This window comes from Primulina huaijiensis, chromosome 2 (genome assembly GCF_012295235.1).
Source record: "Primulina huaijiensis isolate GDHJ02 chromosome 2, ASM1229523v2, whole genome shotgun sequence".
In the NCBI taxonomy this organism is placed as follows: Eukaryota; Viridiplantae; Streptophyta; class Magnoliopsida; order Lamiales; family Gesneriaceae; genus Primulina; species Primulina huaijiensis.
The window spans coordinates 28,239,387-28,254,556 of NC_133307.1; the positions used below are offsets into that span (position 1 = coordinate 28,239,387).

General features: G+C 34.2%; 2 protein-coding genes and 1 long non-coding RNA gene across 5 annotated transcripts; 1 reads left to right on the forward strand and 2 right to left on the reverse strand.

The window, feature by feature from the left end:
- Positions 1-36: 36 nt before the first annotated feature.
- Positions 37-5,074, reverse strand: LOC140971291 (uncharacterized). 3 transcript variants are annotated; one of them, XR_012174288.1, is made up of 4 exons: positions 4,841-5,074; positions 3,011-3,756; positions 2,765-2,910; positions 37-374 (listed from the first exon to the last, which is right to left on the reverse strand). It is a non-coding gene; the product is annotated as an uncharacterized lncRNA (long non-coding RNA). The 3 variants fall into 3 exon arrangements; XR_012174287.1 differs by adding an exon at positions 3,908-3,944 and having other exon boundaries at positions 37-282; positions 1,086-3,750; XR_012174286.1 differs by having other exon boundaries at positions 2,765-3,756.
- Positions 5,075-6,715: 1,641 nt separating this feature from the next.
- Positions 6,716-9,203, forward strand: LOC140971292 (tetraspanin-8-like). Its single transcript, XM_073433491.1, has 2 exons — positions 6,716-7,418; positions 8,675-9,203. The coding sequence occupies exons 1-2, from the start codon at positions 6,921-6,923 to the stop codon at positions 8,978-8,980; spliced, it is 804 nt and encodes a 267-aa protein (XP_073289592.1). The 5' UTR covers positions 6,716-6,920; the 3' UTR covers positions 8,981-9,203.
- A 1,235-nt stretch (positions 9,204-10,438) lies between these two features.
- LOC140971294 (probable E3 ubiquitin-protein ligase XBOS32) lies at positions 10,439-15,086 on the reverse strand. Its single transcript, XM_073433496.1, has 10 exons — positions 13,886-15,086; positions 13,687-13,746; positions 13,398-13,469; positions 13,137-13,312; positions 12,887-13,047; positions 12,261-12,319; positions 12,128-12,174; positions 11,626-11,766; positions 11,278-11,369; positions 10,439-11,115 (listed from the first exon to the last, which is right to left on the reverse strand). Exons 1-10 carry the CDS (start codon positions 14,078-14,080, stop codon positions 10,595-10,597), a joined length of 1,524 nt encoding a protein of 507 aa, XP_073289597.1. The 5' UTR covers positions 14,081-15,086; the 3' UTR covers positions 10,439-10,594.
- Between the last annotated feature and the right edge of the window lie 84 nt (positions 15,087-15,170).

The following is a 15,170-nucleotide window of genomic DNA, read 5'->3' on the forward strand; positions in this document are numbered from 1 at the left end:
AAAAATAATAATAAAGAAGAAGAAAGGATTCCATTAACAATGCAAAATACCATGTAAATAACATTTTTTTACAACCCCACAAGGTTATAAAGTTAACCAAAAGTTGCCATTCAACACAATCTTCTTCTTCCCATAAAATTTTGTTTGTGTGAATTCCATGACCAATGAATCTGCAAATCATGTATACAGCCATTTCAAAAAGTAGCAGAAAGATTGAATGGCAAACATATCAATCAATGTGTGAACGGTTTTAACGGTCGAATGGCGGCAATCCCCAATCTCCTGGATTGAAGTCCAACAGGGAGCTTAGAACTTGATCGGCAGTTTCATGAAATGAACTATCCAACCTTGGATCCAGGACCATCACCACCGACCTGAGGTCAAACGTTTTCAGAATCGCCATCGATTTGAAAAAAAAAAAAGAAAACAAACTGTTAAAATTACGAGCACTTGGTCAGCAGTAGCAAGATGTCAAGAAACATGCAACAAAGTTTGTGAAAATAATTAGAAAATGTTATAAAATGGGGAACGCATAGTGTCTATTTGCTTTTGCTTGAAGAGGGAGATAAGTAAAGATTTCGATTAAATGTTTACACATAGACAATAAATGTGCGTTTTGGTTAACATTTTAGTGCATATCCCAGATATGTATGGCTTTAGTTGTTTCATTTTTACTATAAAAAGGACTTCTCTAGTCTTTCTTCTAAGAATACAAACTTTGTCCTGAGCAGTACGGAACAATCAATTCTAGTTTACACTTTACAATAAAAAAAAAAACTCATTTAGCTTTCCATTCATGCCTTACCAGTAATATTCTTCCAAGAAATTTATTAGGGTTGTGCTTGGATGGAATGATTTGATCTGGGTGGATGAATTTCATTTGGGGAGGCACTTGAGGGGTGGATTACAAATCCATCATAATCACTATTGCATTTACACAAGACAAGGGTGAAGTGGATTTAAAATTCATCAAACACAAATTCATCAAAACAACCAAATGAATTTGAAAAACATAGTTTTAAATCTCTCCATCCAAGCACAACATATTGGAATCAATTATTTAGTGTGAACAATAAGATAATGACCCTAGTTCCATTTAGCAATGAGAATATGTCGCAATGCTGATGCAATATTTCATTTTCTACATCATTACAGCTATTTTGGTACTTTGTCCGACCTTATTTCCACCGTTAAAATCAAAGGTAATAGTTGTTGTTTCTTAGAAAACGTCAAGAAGTTATTAAGAATACATAGTCCTTTCTGAAGAAAGTCAAACGAGATATAAAATATGCATATGGTAACCTCTATCTTAGTTAAACTACCTGAAAAATAATGTATCTCCTTTGAGCAGATGCCTTATCCCACCATAAAACAAAAGCATAATTCTAAAACGTTTAGATTTTGTCTAACTCTGAAGAATCTCAAAGGAACACCAGGAATGGGCCTACACTTCAAAAAGGAAAAAAAAAGGGACTTGAAAATTCTACACTGATGCTGATTGGTTTGGCTCCATACTGGATAGCATTCAACCTCGGGCTACTGCACATATGTGTGGGCAATCCAGTAATTTGGAGAAGAAACAACCAATGGTAGCTGGGAGTTGCATTGAATCTGAATTTCAGGCCATGGCTAGTCGAATTTGCAAAGGAATTTGGTAAAAGCTTTCTACAGGAACTCAAGATAGCAGTACATAGTCATATAATAATGCATTGCAACAACGGAGCAGCAACAAACATAGCTCACGACCTGGTGCATAATGATACGACTATGTAATCGGAGATTGACGGACAGACAGATTATCAAGGGGAAGCTAGATAATGGGAGTATTTGCATGACCTATTCAGTTATTTGCTAACCAAACAGCAGGTAGCTGATATAATAACAAAGGGTTTCCTTACACCAAAGTTTGAGGGATTAAGCAAATAGAAATGTTTAACCTGTACACTTCAGCTTAAGGGGAACTGTAGGAATACAGATTTGAATTGATAACAGAAGAAGATTTGGTAGAAGTCCATGATTAATGAATAAAATGCGATCTAATTACGTGCAATTTTGGCCAATAACCCATGATCTGCTTCCTTGTATATAGCCGTAATTAGTCTTTTGATTTGATCACGATCTAGTTTCCTTTTGCTTCCTCTATCAGTTGCATCTAAAAATTTTATAGCTTGTTGGTGGAAGTAAATGCACAGAACAACCCACATAAAGCAACATTTTTCTCTCAAATTGAGTTTCCTTCCACAGTCTTTTCACTTTTTACAGCCATAACATAAATGAGTTCAAGGTAAGGATGTTCAAATTCTTAGCCCATGTACTGAAGGGGGAAAAAGTAAAAACAGCGCCATGTCAAAGAGAGAGAACTTTAACAGAAAAAAATATAAAATTCGCCTTCGCACTACCATACGAACAAAAAATTGATCAAACCACAAAGCAAGCAGCTTCGTATCTAAGGCATATTATATTTTTGAATGTCTGCAATTCAGATCAATCTCTCTCATCCAGAAGTACAATTAAAGAGCTCAAGAAAAACAGAGGTTCAAGAAAACTACCAATTTTTCAGAATCAATCAATTCGACTTGTCAAATACAAAAGATTAACGGCCAGATTGTTGCCGGGAACCAGAAAGACATTAAGTACACAGAGTTCGAGAAGAGAATTGGTAAAGTGCATTAATGATAAACATGTTCATGACAAAAATATGCATATGTAGTTCTGTACTAGTGGCAAACAACTACTTATACTTTATTAAAAAAAGAGATGATACCTCGAATCTTTTAGCTGCGGCAAGGAACACATCTGGTGATGGTTTCCCCTGTTTAACTTCTGGATCATCGCCAAGAACAATATGATGCATCAGTGAAAAAAGTTCACCGTGTCTGTGTTTTCAATAGGAAATGCCTCTTGTGCGAACTGTGTGAGTGCCATCGGTTCATTAACTTGCGGCAGATCTTAGCTAAAATTAGCAACCCACCAAAATCTCATGACTTCAGAATATAAAACTAAGACTTACCCAGTTGCAACACAAATTGGTATTCCTGTTGCATGGAGGTGCAAAATCAAACGACTGGCTCCTGTATTACAAAGATAAGTGACAAAAGTAATAGTCAGGGGTAACAAAGAGAATTGCTGTCCAAATAAGCTGATAAAGGAAGAGTGTTGAAGTTCACATTTATGATCAGAAAAGTAAAAGATTAAAAGAGATAAACCACAGTTAGTTAGGAAGAGGCCAGGACAGGACAATCAAGTGATGAAAGTTTATCGAGGAAAACTATTAACGGTGACAAGTTAATTTTGTTTTATTCATTCCAATATCAGTTTATCACAAAGTGTCATTAAATAACAGGATTCGATTTCCCCAAGCAGCAAACCTGTAAACCAATTGCTATTTCCTGTACTTATATCTAAAAGAAAAACCATTTGTGTCCATGCCAGTGCACGGTGCTTTCACATCTGATACAGGATACTGAAGTACAGTTTGGCATCATAGATGATAGATGCAATAGGAGGAGAATATCCGACATCACAAACCAAATATCAGAAAAATGCATAAACGGAAACATATTTTTCAGCATTTCTTCTCTTTCAACAAGAAAATCTTCGGCAGAGAGTGAATGACTAATTCGAGTCTCTTCAACAAAAACTCGAGCAGCCTCTATTGCCTTCTTACCCATCATTTTAGCCTCGAGGACCAATAAAAAGTCTTGCTGTATCTAGAAAGGATAATTTCTTGGACTTCAGTGTAGAATTTCTCTGTATCTGAATAAAATGAAAAACACTCCAAATACGCAATTAGGTAAATGAAATCCCTACAAACAACGTTTAAATATCAAGAATAGGTTAAAAAAAGGATAATAAAAATGAAAGACATCAACAGCGGTGAAAAGGGTAAAGAAAGAGTAGCACATACTATTACAGGAAGAGAAACCACCAATACATTCAATGAGCTATGGAAAAGAAAAACCTATTAGACTCATCACATCAATAATTATAAGTTGAATCTTTAAACCTTGAATCGCTCTTTGACCTCTCACTTTATTTACCATTGTACACACGCATGCTATCGAACACACAGTCCAAAAGAAAAACAAGATTCCGAAACAAAAAAATACACCTCAATTTACAAGTCAAAAGGACAAAACAAAAGCAAATAGCAATCGCCCCTGTTCCATTCACAGCGCTGCATCCAGAGATGTGGAATCGACCGCTAAAAATCCACTTATGAATCCCGAATTCTTTCTAACATAACAGCCACAAGGGTGCCACAGAGGCAAATAACTGTGTTGGACACAAAATCACCACCACTTCCACAGTACACACTGCAAATTATGGCCATCCTTAATTGTGAAAATAAGTTGCTAAGTTTTAAAAAATTACCCACATTTTTCCAATATCCCTCCATCCTTTGGCTAAAGTTTTACATTATTACACGAGCTTCGTAAAGTTTATTCAACATGAAACAAAATTTAGATCACTTGGATTGCCATATTCAGCATTCACCAGAACACACGAACTCATTTCCTACTAAAAACTCTTAGTCTACCAGCCTGCATGATAATGCAGAAAGACAAAATTATTTGACTTGCAAAAAAAATTAAAAATAAATAAATATCATAACACTGAAATTTTCAGCAACAATTAACTAAATTCAATGGACCACAGCAAAAAGGCCTAAAAAACATGGAACATAAACATTCATTAAACCAAACAAAGCCAGATACAACAACCCACTAACGATTTTCCAAATTAAAAAGACTTGACAACATAATACATCAAAAAGAAACAAAATTTAGCCGAGAAACCGGCATTTTCCGGTTTTTATTAGTTTTGAAGACATAATTACCGAGTGAAAGGTCGTCCATATCGAAGATGACGTGAGTTATCGAAGGCTTCGTTGAAGGAGTATCGTCTGTTCCACCTGGATTCGCCATTTGCGAGTGTCTGGGAGCTGGCAAAAATGGCAGCTGGCTTTTACAGCGTCGGCTCCGCCATAATTAGAGGAGACATTCAGAACTTAAACCATAAAATAAAAAAAATTATAATTCTCTAAAATCATATTATCTTACTAACTTTTATATCCACGTTTTGTATACTTGTCCAGTTAACATTTTTTTAACGATAATTATTTTTTAGAGTTTAATAAGTTTTATTTATATTGCAAATATTTATAATTTTGAATATGTTATTTTTTGTTTTATTTTTAGTCAATGTTTTTTTAAAATATTTTTTTTATATTAAAAACGATATATTCATTAAAATTCAAAATTTTGGATAAAGATTTAAGAAAATGTTTATTAATTTTAAAATTTTGAAAAATTGATATGATAAATTTATTAAAATAAATTTTTATAACACTTTTTATTAAGTAAAAAATAGAGTCGTTTTAATTAATTACTTTAGATATTTCAAACTTAACAATATAATATAAATGGTATAGAAAGCNAGTAATACTCTTAGCATAAAAAGTAATACTTTTTCATGGATGACCCAAATAAAAGATCCGTCTCACAAATACGACCCGTGAGACCGTCTCACGCAAGTTTTTGCCTAGAAAGCATATAATATTTGATTAAATAATATAAATGTATTCCATATATTTGTAATTTGTAAATAAAAAATTTAATATATATTAAATTTATATACAATTAGTTCGGTGGTGGGATATGAGTATTATGATAATTTAAAAGTAAATTTGTTTGTGAGATAATGATAATATAATATATTGATTTTAAAATTTTCAATATCACCAAATGTTTAGTATAAGAAGATAATATGTACACAATATATTTACATATATCTGTCTTAGGATATCATTGTCAATTCATCCAACTTATGTATATGGGCAAAAACTTGTGTAAGACGGTCTCACGGATCGTATTTATTAAGACGGATCTATTATTTGGGTCATCCATGAAAAAATATTACTTTTTATGTTAAAAGCATGACTTTTTATTTTGAATATCGGTAGGATTGACCCGTCTCACAGATAAATATTCATGAGACCGTCTCACAAGAGACCTACTTTTGTATATGTCCATATGCCTAAGATAGAGCAATAGGGATTGAATTTCTGATTTTATTAGTGAAATTAAATTATTGTAATTTATCATAAATGCAATCCATCTGAGTTATTTTATTCTGAATTCTTTTAAACTTTCATCTTTCAAATGCGAAAAGTTATAATAAATATTAAATATTTCAACCATGAGAAATCCTTATTTGTATTCATAAGGCTACATGTTTAAATTTGAATTTCAGATGTGAAGATTTCACTATTTATCAACTTTTGATGTTAAAATTTTAAATTTAGGACGAAATATCGAGTTTGAGATAACAGATATTTTCTTCAATACTTAATTTTTGTAGAAATAATTTTTCTTGCCCATAAATATTCTTTCCAACAATATTTGGGAGTAATAACAAATTATTTATATATATATATAGTTGACCTAAAGCTAGGTCTTATCAATCTTGAATAATCTTTTTAAATAACTCGACTGAGACTTAAAATGTCGATAACCAAAATTTATTTTTGAACAATTTTTTCCAAATGGCTCTTGAAAATATAAAATTAGATAAATATAAATATAATTTCATTATAAAAACAAATTTTATATAAAAATTATATTATATCTAATTTATATGACGTGGAAAAAGAAGGAAAAAAAAAACAGAAATATAGAATCAATATAGAGCGTTGACCTCAGCACCAACTCACAAAGTCACACTGCCGCTCTATAAACAAGTCTGAAACTTCTGCGAAACTCTTCATTCTTCACTACAAACTCATCATCAATCCCAATTCCTGCACCGATAAAAATTCTTCCTTTTTCCCCAATTCCTTGTAATCCTCGAAGAATTGATCGAAATCCCACCTGGTAATCAGCAGTCCCATTCTTTTTGAATCTCAAATTGGCTTTAAAATGGTGCGCGTGAGCAATAATTTGGTAGGTATTCTCAACTTCATCACGCTTTTGCTGTCGATCCCTATAATCGGAGGAGGTATATGGCTCTCGAAACAAGCGAACACGGAGTGCGAGAGGTTTCTCGACAAGCCGGTTATCGCCTTGGGAGTGTTCATTCTTTTGGTCTCTTTGGCTGGGCTTGTGGGTTCGTGCTGCAGGGTTTCGTGGCTGCTGTGGTTGTATCTGTTTGTCATGTTCTTGCTGATTGTTTTGTTGTTTTGCTTCACGATTTTCGCTTTTGTGGTGACGAATAAGGGCGCCGGTGAAAAGATTTCCGGAAAGGGGTATAAGGAGTACAGGCTTGGTGATTATTCGAATTGGTTGCAGAAAAGGGTTAATGGAAATTGGGGAAAAATCAGGAGTTGTTTGGAAGCTAGTAAGATTTGCCAGAAGTTGCTTGAAGATGGTTCCACCCCGGTTGAAGATTTTTACAAACAACACCTATCTGCTCTCCAGGTATGATTACTATGTGTGAAAAATCCATACTCGCTTTTTGTTATTTGTGTGTACTCATATCCATGTTCTTGTGTTCTTTGTGTTCTTGATTGATGGGATGGGGATTGTTTTTACATTTGAGGTCAAATTGTGAAATAAATTGCTGAGTATTTGCTATATGGGTGAATTTCGCATCTAAATTCTTAATTTTTTTTATGATCAGATTATGTATTTAAAATGCTGAAAAGCATTTTTAACGTGTTTTTTGAAGGAAAAAAAATTGGAAAAGTTCGCAAGAATAAATCACTATATTAATCTATAAGTTTTGTATCCGAGATGGCAATTTGTGAACATTGGAGGAATTTGTCAATTGATTTATGATCACTGGTTAACCATTTGTTTTGAATCATGGCTTTAATTCATTCGTAGGTAGTTATTGGTGGGAATTTTGTAAAGTAGATTACTTTTTGTTTTATAATTATTATGTTTTCTTGGTCAACCATATGCTCTTTTGGTAGAAAGGTGGATGCCTTTTAACCTTCTTTTGACTCCGTGAGTTTAATAAAAGTACTTTCTTGCATAACGCTGTGATTTTTTTGCCATATGTTGAACTGCAATATTTTTCGTTTCTTGGTTTAATAATTCAGAACTTCTTTGGGTTTCGACGCAATGTTTATGAATTGTGGAAATTTTATCTTGGTCACTGGTGCTACTTTTTGGTAAACTGGAAATAACGAGAAAAGGCCAAAGTAGTATATATATATATATATAGTTTTGATATGCTGCACACCTACGGTGCATACTTATGTGAGCATCGATGATGTGTCATTTACTTAGTGGATGTGATGAAATATAGAAAAATTGCGCATCTAACAGGTGAGTGACACAAGTGAGACTGNATATTTGATATAAAGGGGGAAGAGGTCCTATCTAAACTAAATTTAATCTAAATACCCACACAAGTGAGACTTGAACTAAGACCAAAGGATCCTGGGGCCTCACTCTTTCCACAAAGCCAAGATATCCTTGGCCCAACCTAGTATATTTAGTGTGAGCAAAACTTATACATTCAAGAAAAAATTACTCATGAAGTTTTCATTAGAGGCGACGACCTGCCTATCTGCTCTGATTGATCATCTTGCATTGTGGCTTGCCATTTGTTCTTTAAATGCAGTGGAATGTGCCTTTATAGGCTTGACTTAGATACATTTCATTTTACTGCTATATTCTGCCTCGTATTCATGTTCTAAACCGAATTGCTGATATTTTCTCATCAGTCTGGTTGCTGTAAACCATCAAACGATTGCAATTTCCAGTACATTAGCCCCACAAACTGGAATTCAACGCAGGCCTCAATATATGACAATCCAGATTGCCTTGTATGGAAAAGCGACCCAAATGTTTTGTGCTATAACTGTCAAGCATGCAAGGCTGGACTGTTGGATAACATCAAGAGTGACTGGAAGAGGGTGGCCGTTGTCAATATTATATTCCTCATCTTCCTTATCATTGTTTACTCTGTCGGCTGCTGTGCGTTCAGAAACAATAGAGAAGATAACTATGCCTGGAAACATTACTCTTGAACCGATCGAGGGTGGGTTTGAGTTGATAACTGGCGTGAGACGCAATATGTGGATGTTTCTTACTAGTGAAACTCAGCATAAGATTCAGTTTATATCCCGTGGTTCGTTTTCAGTGGATTGTTGGTGCATATGTGTTCTGATGTGAATTGAATCCTTCTGTTATCTTTCCTGTTTGTACAAAATATTTGATTGCCTAAATATACAAAATATATTTCTCTTTGAATCATGAACCAAACTGGAACCATCTCCAAACAATTGGGATTGTATGCAAAAATTAAACTACTACCCCTAGTGATGAAGTATAAGTTTTAATTAGTTTTATTAATATTTTTTCTCGAGCATTAAAATTTAAAGAGATAAATTTGGGTTTAAAAATATTTGAATTTTAAGCAACACCAAACTAGAACCGTAAAATATGAAAATCTATCTGTGTTAAAATAGTGAATTTCAACTTTACCAGTAATTCTTAGAATTTAAATAAAATACCAAAACCATCGATTTTTAGACCAGAGATTAGGTATAATATCAGCACTTAATAAATGGTGAAACTGCATGGACCTGCTTAGGTCATTGACAACTGTAGAGTCAAAAAAATCCAACATAGAAATCAAATATATAATAAGGAAACAATTTTTTTAATAAAAAAGGTAAATTATTGTAAGGCCGGTCACATTATAATAATAATATATATATTGTTATAAATTACATGCTTATATTGACGTGACAATTTTAGTATTTTAGTCAGTTTGAAAATGAGAGCCATGCTTCATATGACTTCTTCCACACCAAGGCAACATTGACTATTACCATAGGCTCGTGTTTCACTTGCTGGATCATGTCATTCATTTGGTGTGAAGTCCAGATATTTTGTGATGTCACACACCAAATGAACAATAAATGTTATTCTGGGTGAAATGAATCCGATCCAACGTAAAATTTCTTCCAAAAACACGTTGAGATTTAAAAAAAAAAAAAAAAACCCAATATAAGTGATTTTAAAATCAACATGTAACTTCTTGAAAAAAAATCATCATGTAACAAAATAAAAAAAAAATATCGAAACAAAATATGGAAATCTTAAAAAAAAAACGGATTTTTTTATGACTTCATGTGATTTTTTATGACTACATGATCACATGAATAATTGTCTATCGAGATTAATGGTTCTCTGCTCATACAAAATAAGATAAAGATTATTTATCTGTATATCACACAACAATGATTGCTCAGCTTTTCTTCATCCCTATTATTACTTTTTTTTATATCATGAAATGAAAAATTATTGACAAAATAGTTTGTTACACAGTGACATATCCGGATAGATCAACGAATACAAGTATCATAAAGACATAATGGCAACATAAACCATAAAACAAAATAAAACACACAGCAGGAAGCCGCTGGAAAGTGTAAATAAAACGGGTGGAGGTCGACAGTTCTTTTAAAAATCCAAGGAGATATTTCAAATAATAACACATACAAATTTCGAAGAAAATTGTAGCCTGGAACAAAATAAATGTCCTCAATATACACAATTCAAATATAAAATTTTGTCATCAAAGAAATATTCCAGATGGCTCAGCAAGCCAAGAGCTTGAGTCCAATCTATCTTTATCAACTCCGTCCAGTTTCGACTGATCGACTAAAAGAACACAGCCATCTCCGTCTCTCGTTCTGAGAAGTCGAGCGTCTAAAGCTTGATCTTGAACATCTAAGCAACTGATTCTGCAGGCTGCAATCTGTTGCTCTTGAAACCAAAGAATGGCTAACATCTGGAGATCCCATGCATAGGCTGGGGTTGAGTTTCAAAGCATGAAACCTTCTGCAACTCAAGGATCGGAAAGAACCAAAAGGAGAGAGCGGAACACACGGACCACCGTCTGGCTTACAAAACGGAGTTTCGACAGAGGTGGATTCTGGGATTTCTGCTACACAAGCGCAAAAAGGCAGCGATAAACTCGTTCTTGCAATTTCCTTCATGATAGGCTTTGTGCTTTCAAGCCTGGTGAAAGAAACTATACCATGACGGCATAGCGGACAGGGGATTGAACCAGGCGGCCCATGAGCCACGGTGGATGTGGGATTGGTGGAACAAAGATATAAGGCACAATGAGTGCAAAACTCGTGGAAACAATCTGTACGGAAGTATAAATGAATATTGAATTAGAGAATAATAAGGCCACACTAATCCCTTTGCAATGCTCGAGCTGCTCTCGTTTTACGAGTGAAACAGTTGCCACGCTATTTATCAAGGGGCACTGAACAACAAAAAAGAAAGAGAATTAGTATTGATATACCATCAGCAGCAACGGTGCACTTCCTCTCCAAGCAAACAACACATGGGTCTGAGCATGTGGGCAGTGAGTCATTGCTTCTCCAACCACATTCTCTGAAATTCCACGAACAAAAGATATTATCTGAAACCTTCTTTGACAAATATAGCGACAGTAGAACAAGTTCTCAGTAACTAATGAATGATATCGATTTATGTATAAACTTAGCCAGTGCATATGGTTCTGTTTAAAAACCCGATATCACTGGGAAAACATCAAAATTAGTCGGGGTCCTTATCCTAAAGTTTGTCCCCTAATAAGAGAGATTCGTTTATTTAGAAACTCAAGTAGAACATTGTGACTTTCACTCACCTAGCAATCTCAACAATACTCATAAGTGGAAGACACAAGTAAGGTGAAGGACTAAATTTTGCTTGGCGTTCTTGCCGTTGGCTAAGAGTGTCCTCAAGCCAATCTTTATGCCAGGAACGAGCAACCATCAAAGGAGTCCATCTTTCAGACATAATAGAGTGAAATATCAATTAGTGATATAAAATTCGGTTACTATAAATAGTTAAACTTGAAATAGAAATACTAATCGAAGAAGGTATTGATTCTGTAGTGCAACAAACTTTGGTTAATACAAGATATTTGCAAAAGCATCAGGAAAAAACGCCAAATATAGGTGGTGTCGTTATAATTTGAAGAAGTATATAAAGTATAAACAATGTAGGGAAACTTTGGAGATCGACTTTCCCTCAAAATGTTTTTTAAATACTGACCTTCTCATGTATGTATCTTTAACTTGATGAATGTCATAAATTTAAATAATTTTGTTTGGAGGTTAGATTTCTAGCTATGCCAACATACATACCCGTTTGCATTTTCCATTGTCAGGCTTGCTCCCCTGGCTATCAAAAGCTGAAAACAGCGACAAAAGATGTCATTGGGTTAAACCCATTTCTACAGACGAACAGCAGAAACTCATCGGTCACCAGATAACTAACCTGACAACATTGAACATTACCGCCACAGGCAGCATAATGAAGTGGTGTGCTTCCAGAACCTGCAAGGTAATCATTTATTCATTTTGTACTCTCAAAAATAAATAACGTAATATAACAATAATAGATAAGCCTGTTAATGAACAGATGCTACAGATTTCCAGAAAAATGCATAATTTCCTTCAAATGACTACTGAAGGTTGAATTGCCTTCAATCATAGGATATTTAGTATTAACATAAGACCAAGTGCTAGTCGCCATGACTCTTTTTTTTTTTTGCAATTAAAAAGAACGAAAACCAGCGTAAATTGTCCAAACTGCCTCAAGAATCTATGCCCCATCAATTTAGCAGGCTGATAATCAAAACCGTGACTTGGGTTTCAGCAACAATTTAGTAAAGCAAATATTCTTGGAATTTAAAAGCAATTCAAATTTGATAAGATTAAAAGTATGATTTTCAAGAAATCATTAAGACAACGAGGACGTACCAATAAAAGAAACAAAAAGCTAAAAGAAATGGCACATGCAATAAGAAGAATGACAGTAGCTAGAAATCATAAACTATTGATTCAGGTGTGATGATTCTAACTTAAAGAAAAAAAGAAATGGAAATAAGAAATCAATCTCACCAATCAAATCAATAGTTGTTCCGTCTTCCAACGTGACATTGGTAACTGATGCCCCTAAATCCAAAAGGAGGTGAAGTGTTTCGACATGCCCATTCAATGCAGACATATGAAGGGCTGTGACACCACCATCAGCAGGTCTGTTGATTACTCCATATAGTGCACTAAGGAAGACAAGAAAATCAAATATTCTCAGCTAATTGCATAAAGGAAAATAGAAATTAAAAAAAAAAAACAGTTCTAATTTGTGTACCCTTCATCAAAATCTGGAACTGATTTATCATTCTTCGATCTTTTACTTGAGATGCTACAGAAATTTGGATTACTAGGAACATAATCAGCAAGGAGAAGCCGAATGCACTGGGAATGACCGTTCAGAGCAGCTAAGTGGAGGGCAGTTGCTTCATTTAGATAATCAGCTCTGTGTATCTAAGATAGAATCACAACTTTATTTTTTTCCACGAACTGGAACACGATTCGTCAATATTTTAGAAAAACACGAGAAAAATCATACGCTGGCTTTATAAAGAATCAGAGTCTGAACAACCTCCCAGTGACCAAATTGAGAAGCTTGCATCAGGGCAGTCTACCACCAGAAAGCAAATAAAACAATTTCAATTTACACCACAATTCTCTATTTTAGTTACAAAGAAAGTACAGATCTTTACGAAATTAATGCACGTGGCACCAAGTAATCCCCATTTTGGTACGTAGAATTGAGGAACTTAATTCACAATAAGTGAAGAATCTACAGGTGCCATTCACGATAGAAGGAGATGAGGGGATAAGGACCAAGATCGTACCTGCCCTCGATAGTTCCTGAGATTAATGTCAACCCCAGACTCAAGCAAGAGCGCGACAATCTAAATTTAAGGAACAATGATTATATACCATATGAATGTCTAAAGTTTATTACACTACTACTTTATGATTAAATCTACTTGAAATTAAGTGTTTGGATGTAATAAAAAACACCTCATATTAAACTATATGAACTTATACCTCATTATGACCATGAGCGGCAGAATAATGCAACGGAGAATTGCGAACACCGAAAGTCGAGTACCTCGCAAGACGAGGATTATAGTCTAACAATGCCTTAGCTTCTTGAAGATCCCCATCTCTTGCTGCTGACACAAGACGCTCCCCAGAGGCAGAACATCCAAAAGATTTACCCACAAGTCTCAAAAATCTCATGTTGATACCAACCGAATCCAACAATCATGAAATCAAGCTATTTAATAAAATAAGGCTTCTAATTTAACTTCAGAAATGATATTTCTGTTCCCTAAATTGAATGAATGAATTAATGAAAAAGAAACATATATACATCAGTTTCTCTTGTCACTAGCCCAAACTGTTGTTTCTTGATCTTCGAACCATCCAAGGAATCGCAATATTATAAACTTTCTGAACTCATATGCCATGTTTTCCACCTAAATAAACAAACTCTGAACTAATCTTCACCTGTACATACACCTAAAAAGTCTTTTTCAACTGTCGGGGTCTCACGCTCTACAATTGATAATTCAACAATGTTCGAAATCTTGAATTGGAAAGAAAACAAACTTCACCAGCATCAACCTATACGCAACACCAACTTGATATTCACCAAATGCAAGAGGATGAGCAATTTATCTTTTTTAAAAACAGATTTCTCTATCTTGATAAAGACAGATTTCCGTATAACTGAATTTTCCAACCAAATTGTCAAGTTTCGCCTAAAACCTGAAGGAATGAAGAAAATTTCAGACACCCCAAAATCAAAATTCTGTCCAATTCTTTCCAAAAAAAATCCCGGAAAATAGAGAAATCCTTGAAAACCACCTCCAAGCTCAAAACTTGGCCTATAAATCTAGAACACCCAGCAAGCTAGGTTCCAATATTTTCCGGGAAATTCAGGATAAAGATAACAACAAGATTCCAAGATTCACGTGTTTTGCCAAGGCCAAATTCCACCATCCCCACAAACTCAACCCAAAAATAGCGTTACATTTGTTTTTGTTTTGGGTTTTTTTATCAATAAAAAACTTTTAAAAAAATATTAATGACAGACAATCATCCCAATAAAATCTCTGTTTCCCTACTTCCAGCCTAATATTCTGTGTCCACAAGAGTAGAAGTAACCCAAATCTTGGCTTGTCATTAGGTGTCACCCTAAATAATCGGCATTATTTGAACATTTTTAGCTACTTTATTTAAAAAATGCTGTTTAATTTATTTAAATAACAAAATATGTCATTTTATTTATTTTGTTATTCTTGCTAAGATAAAAGCACCTTTCTAA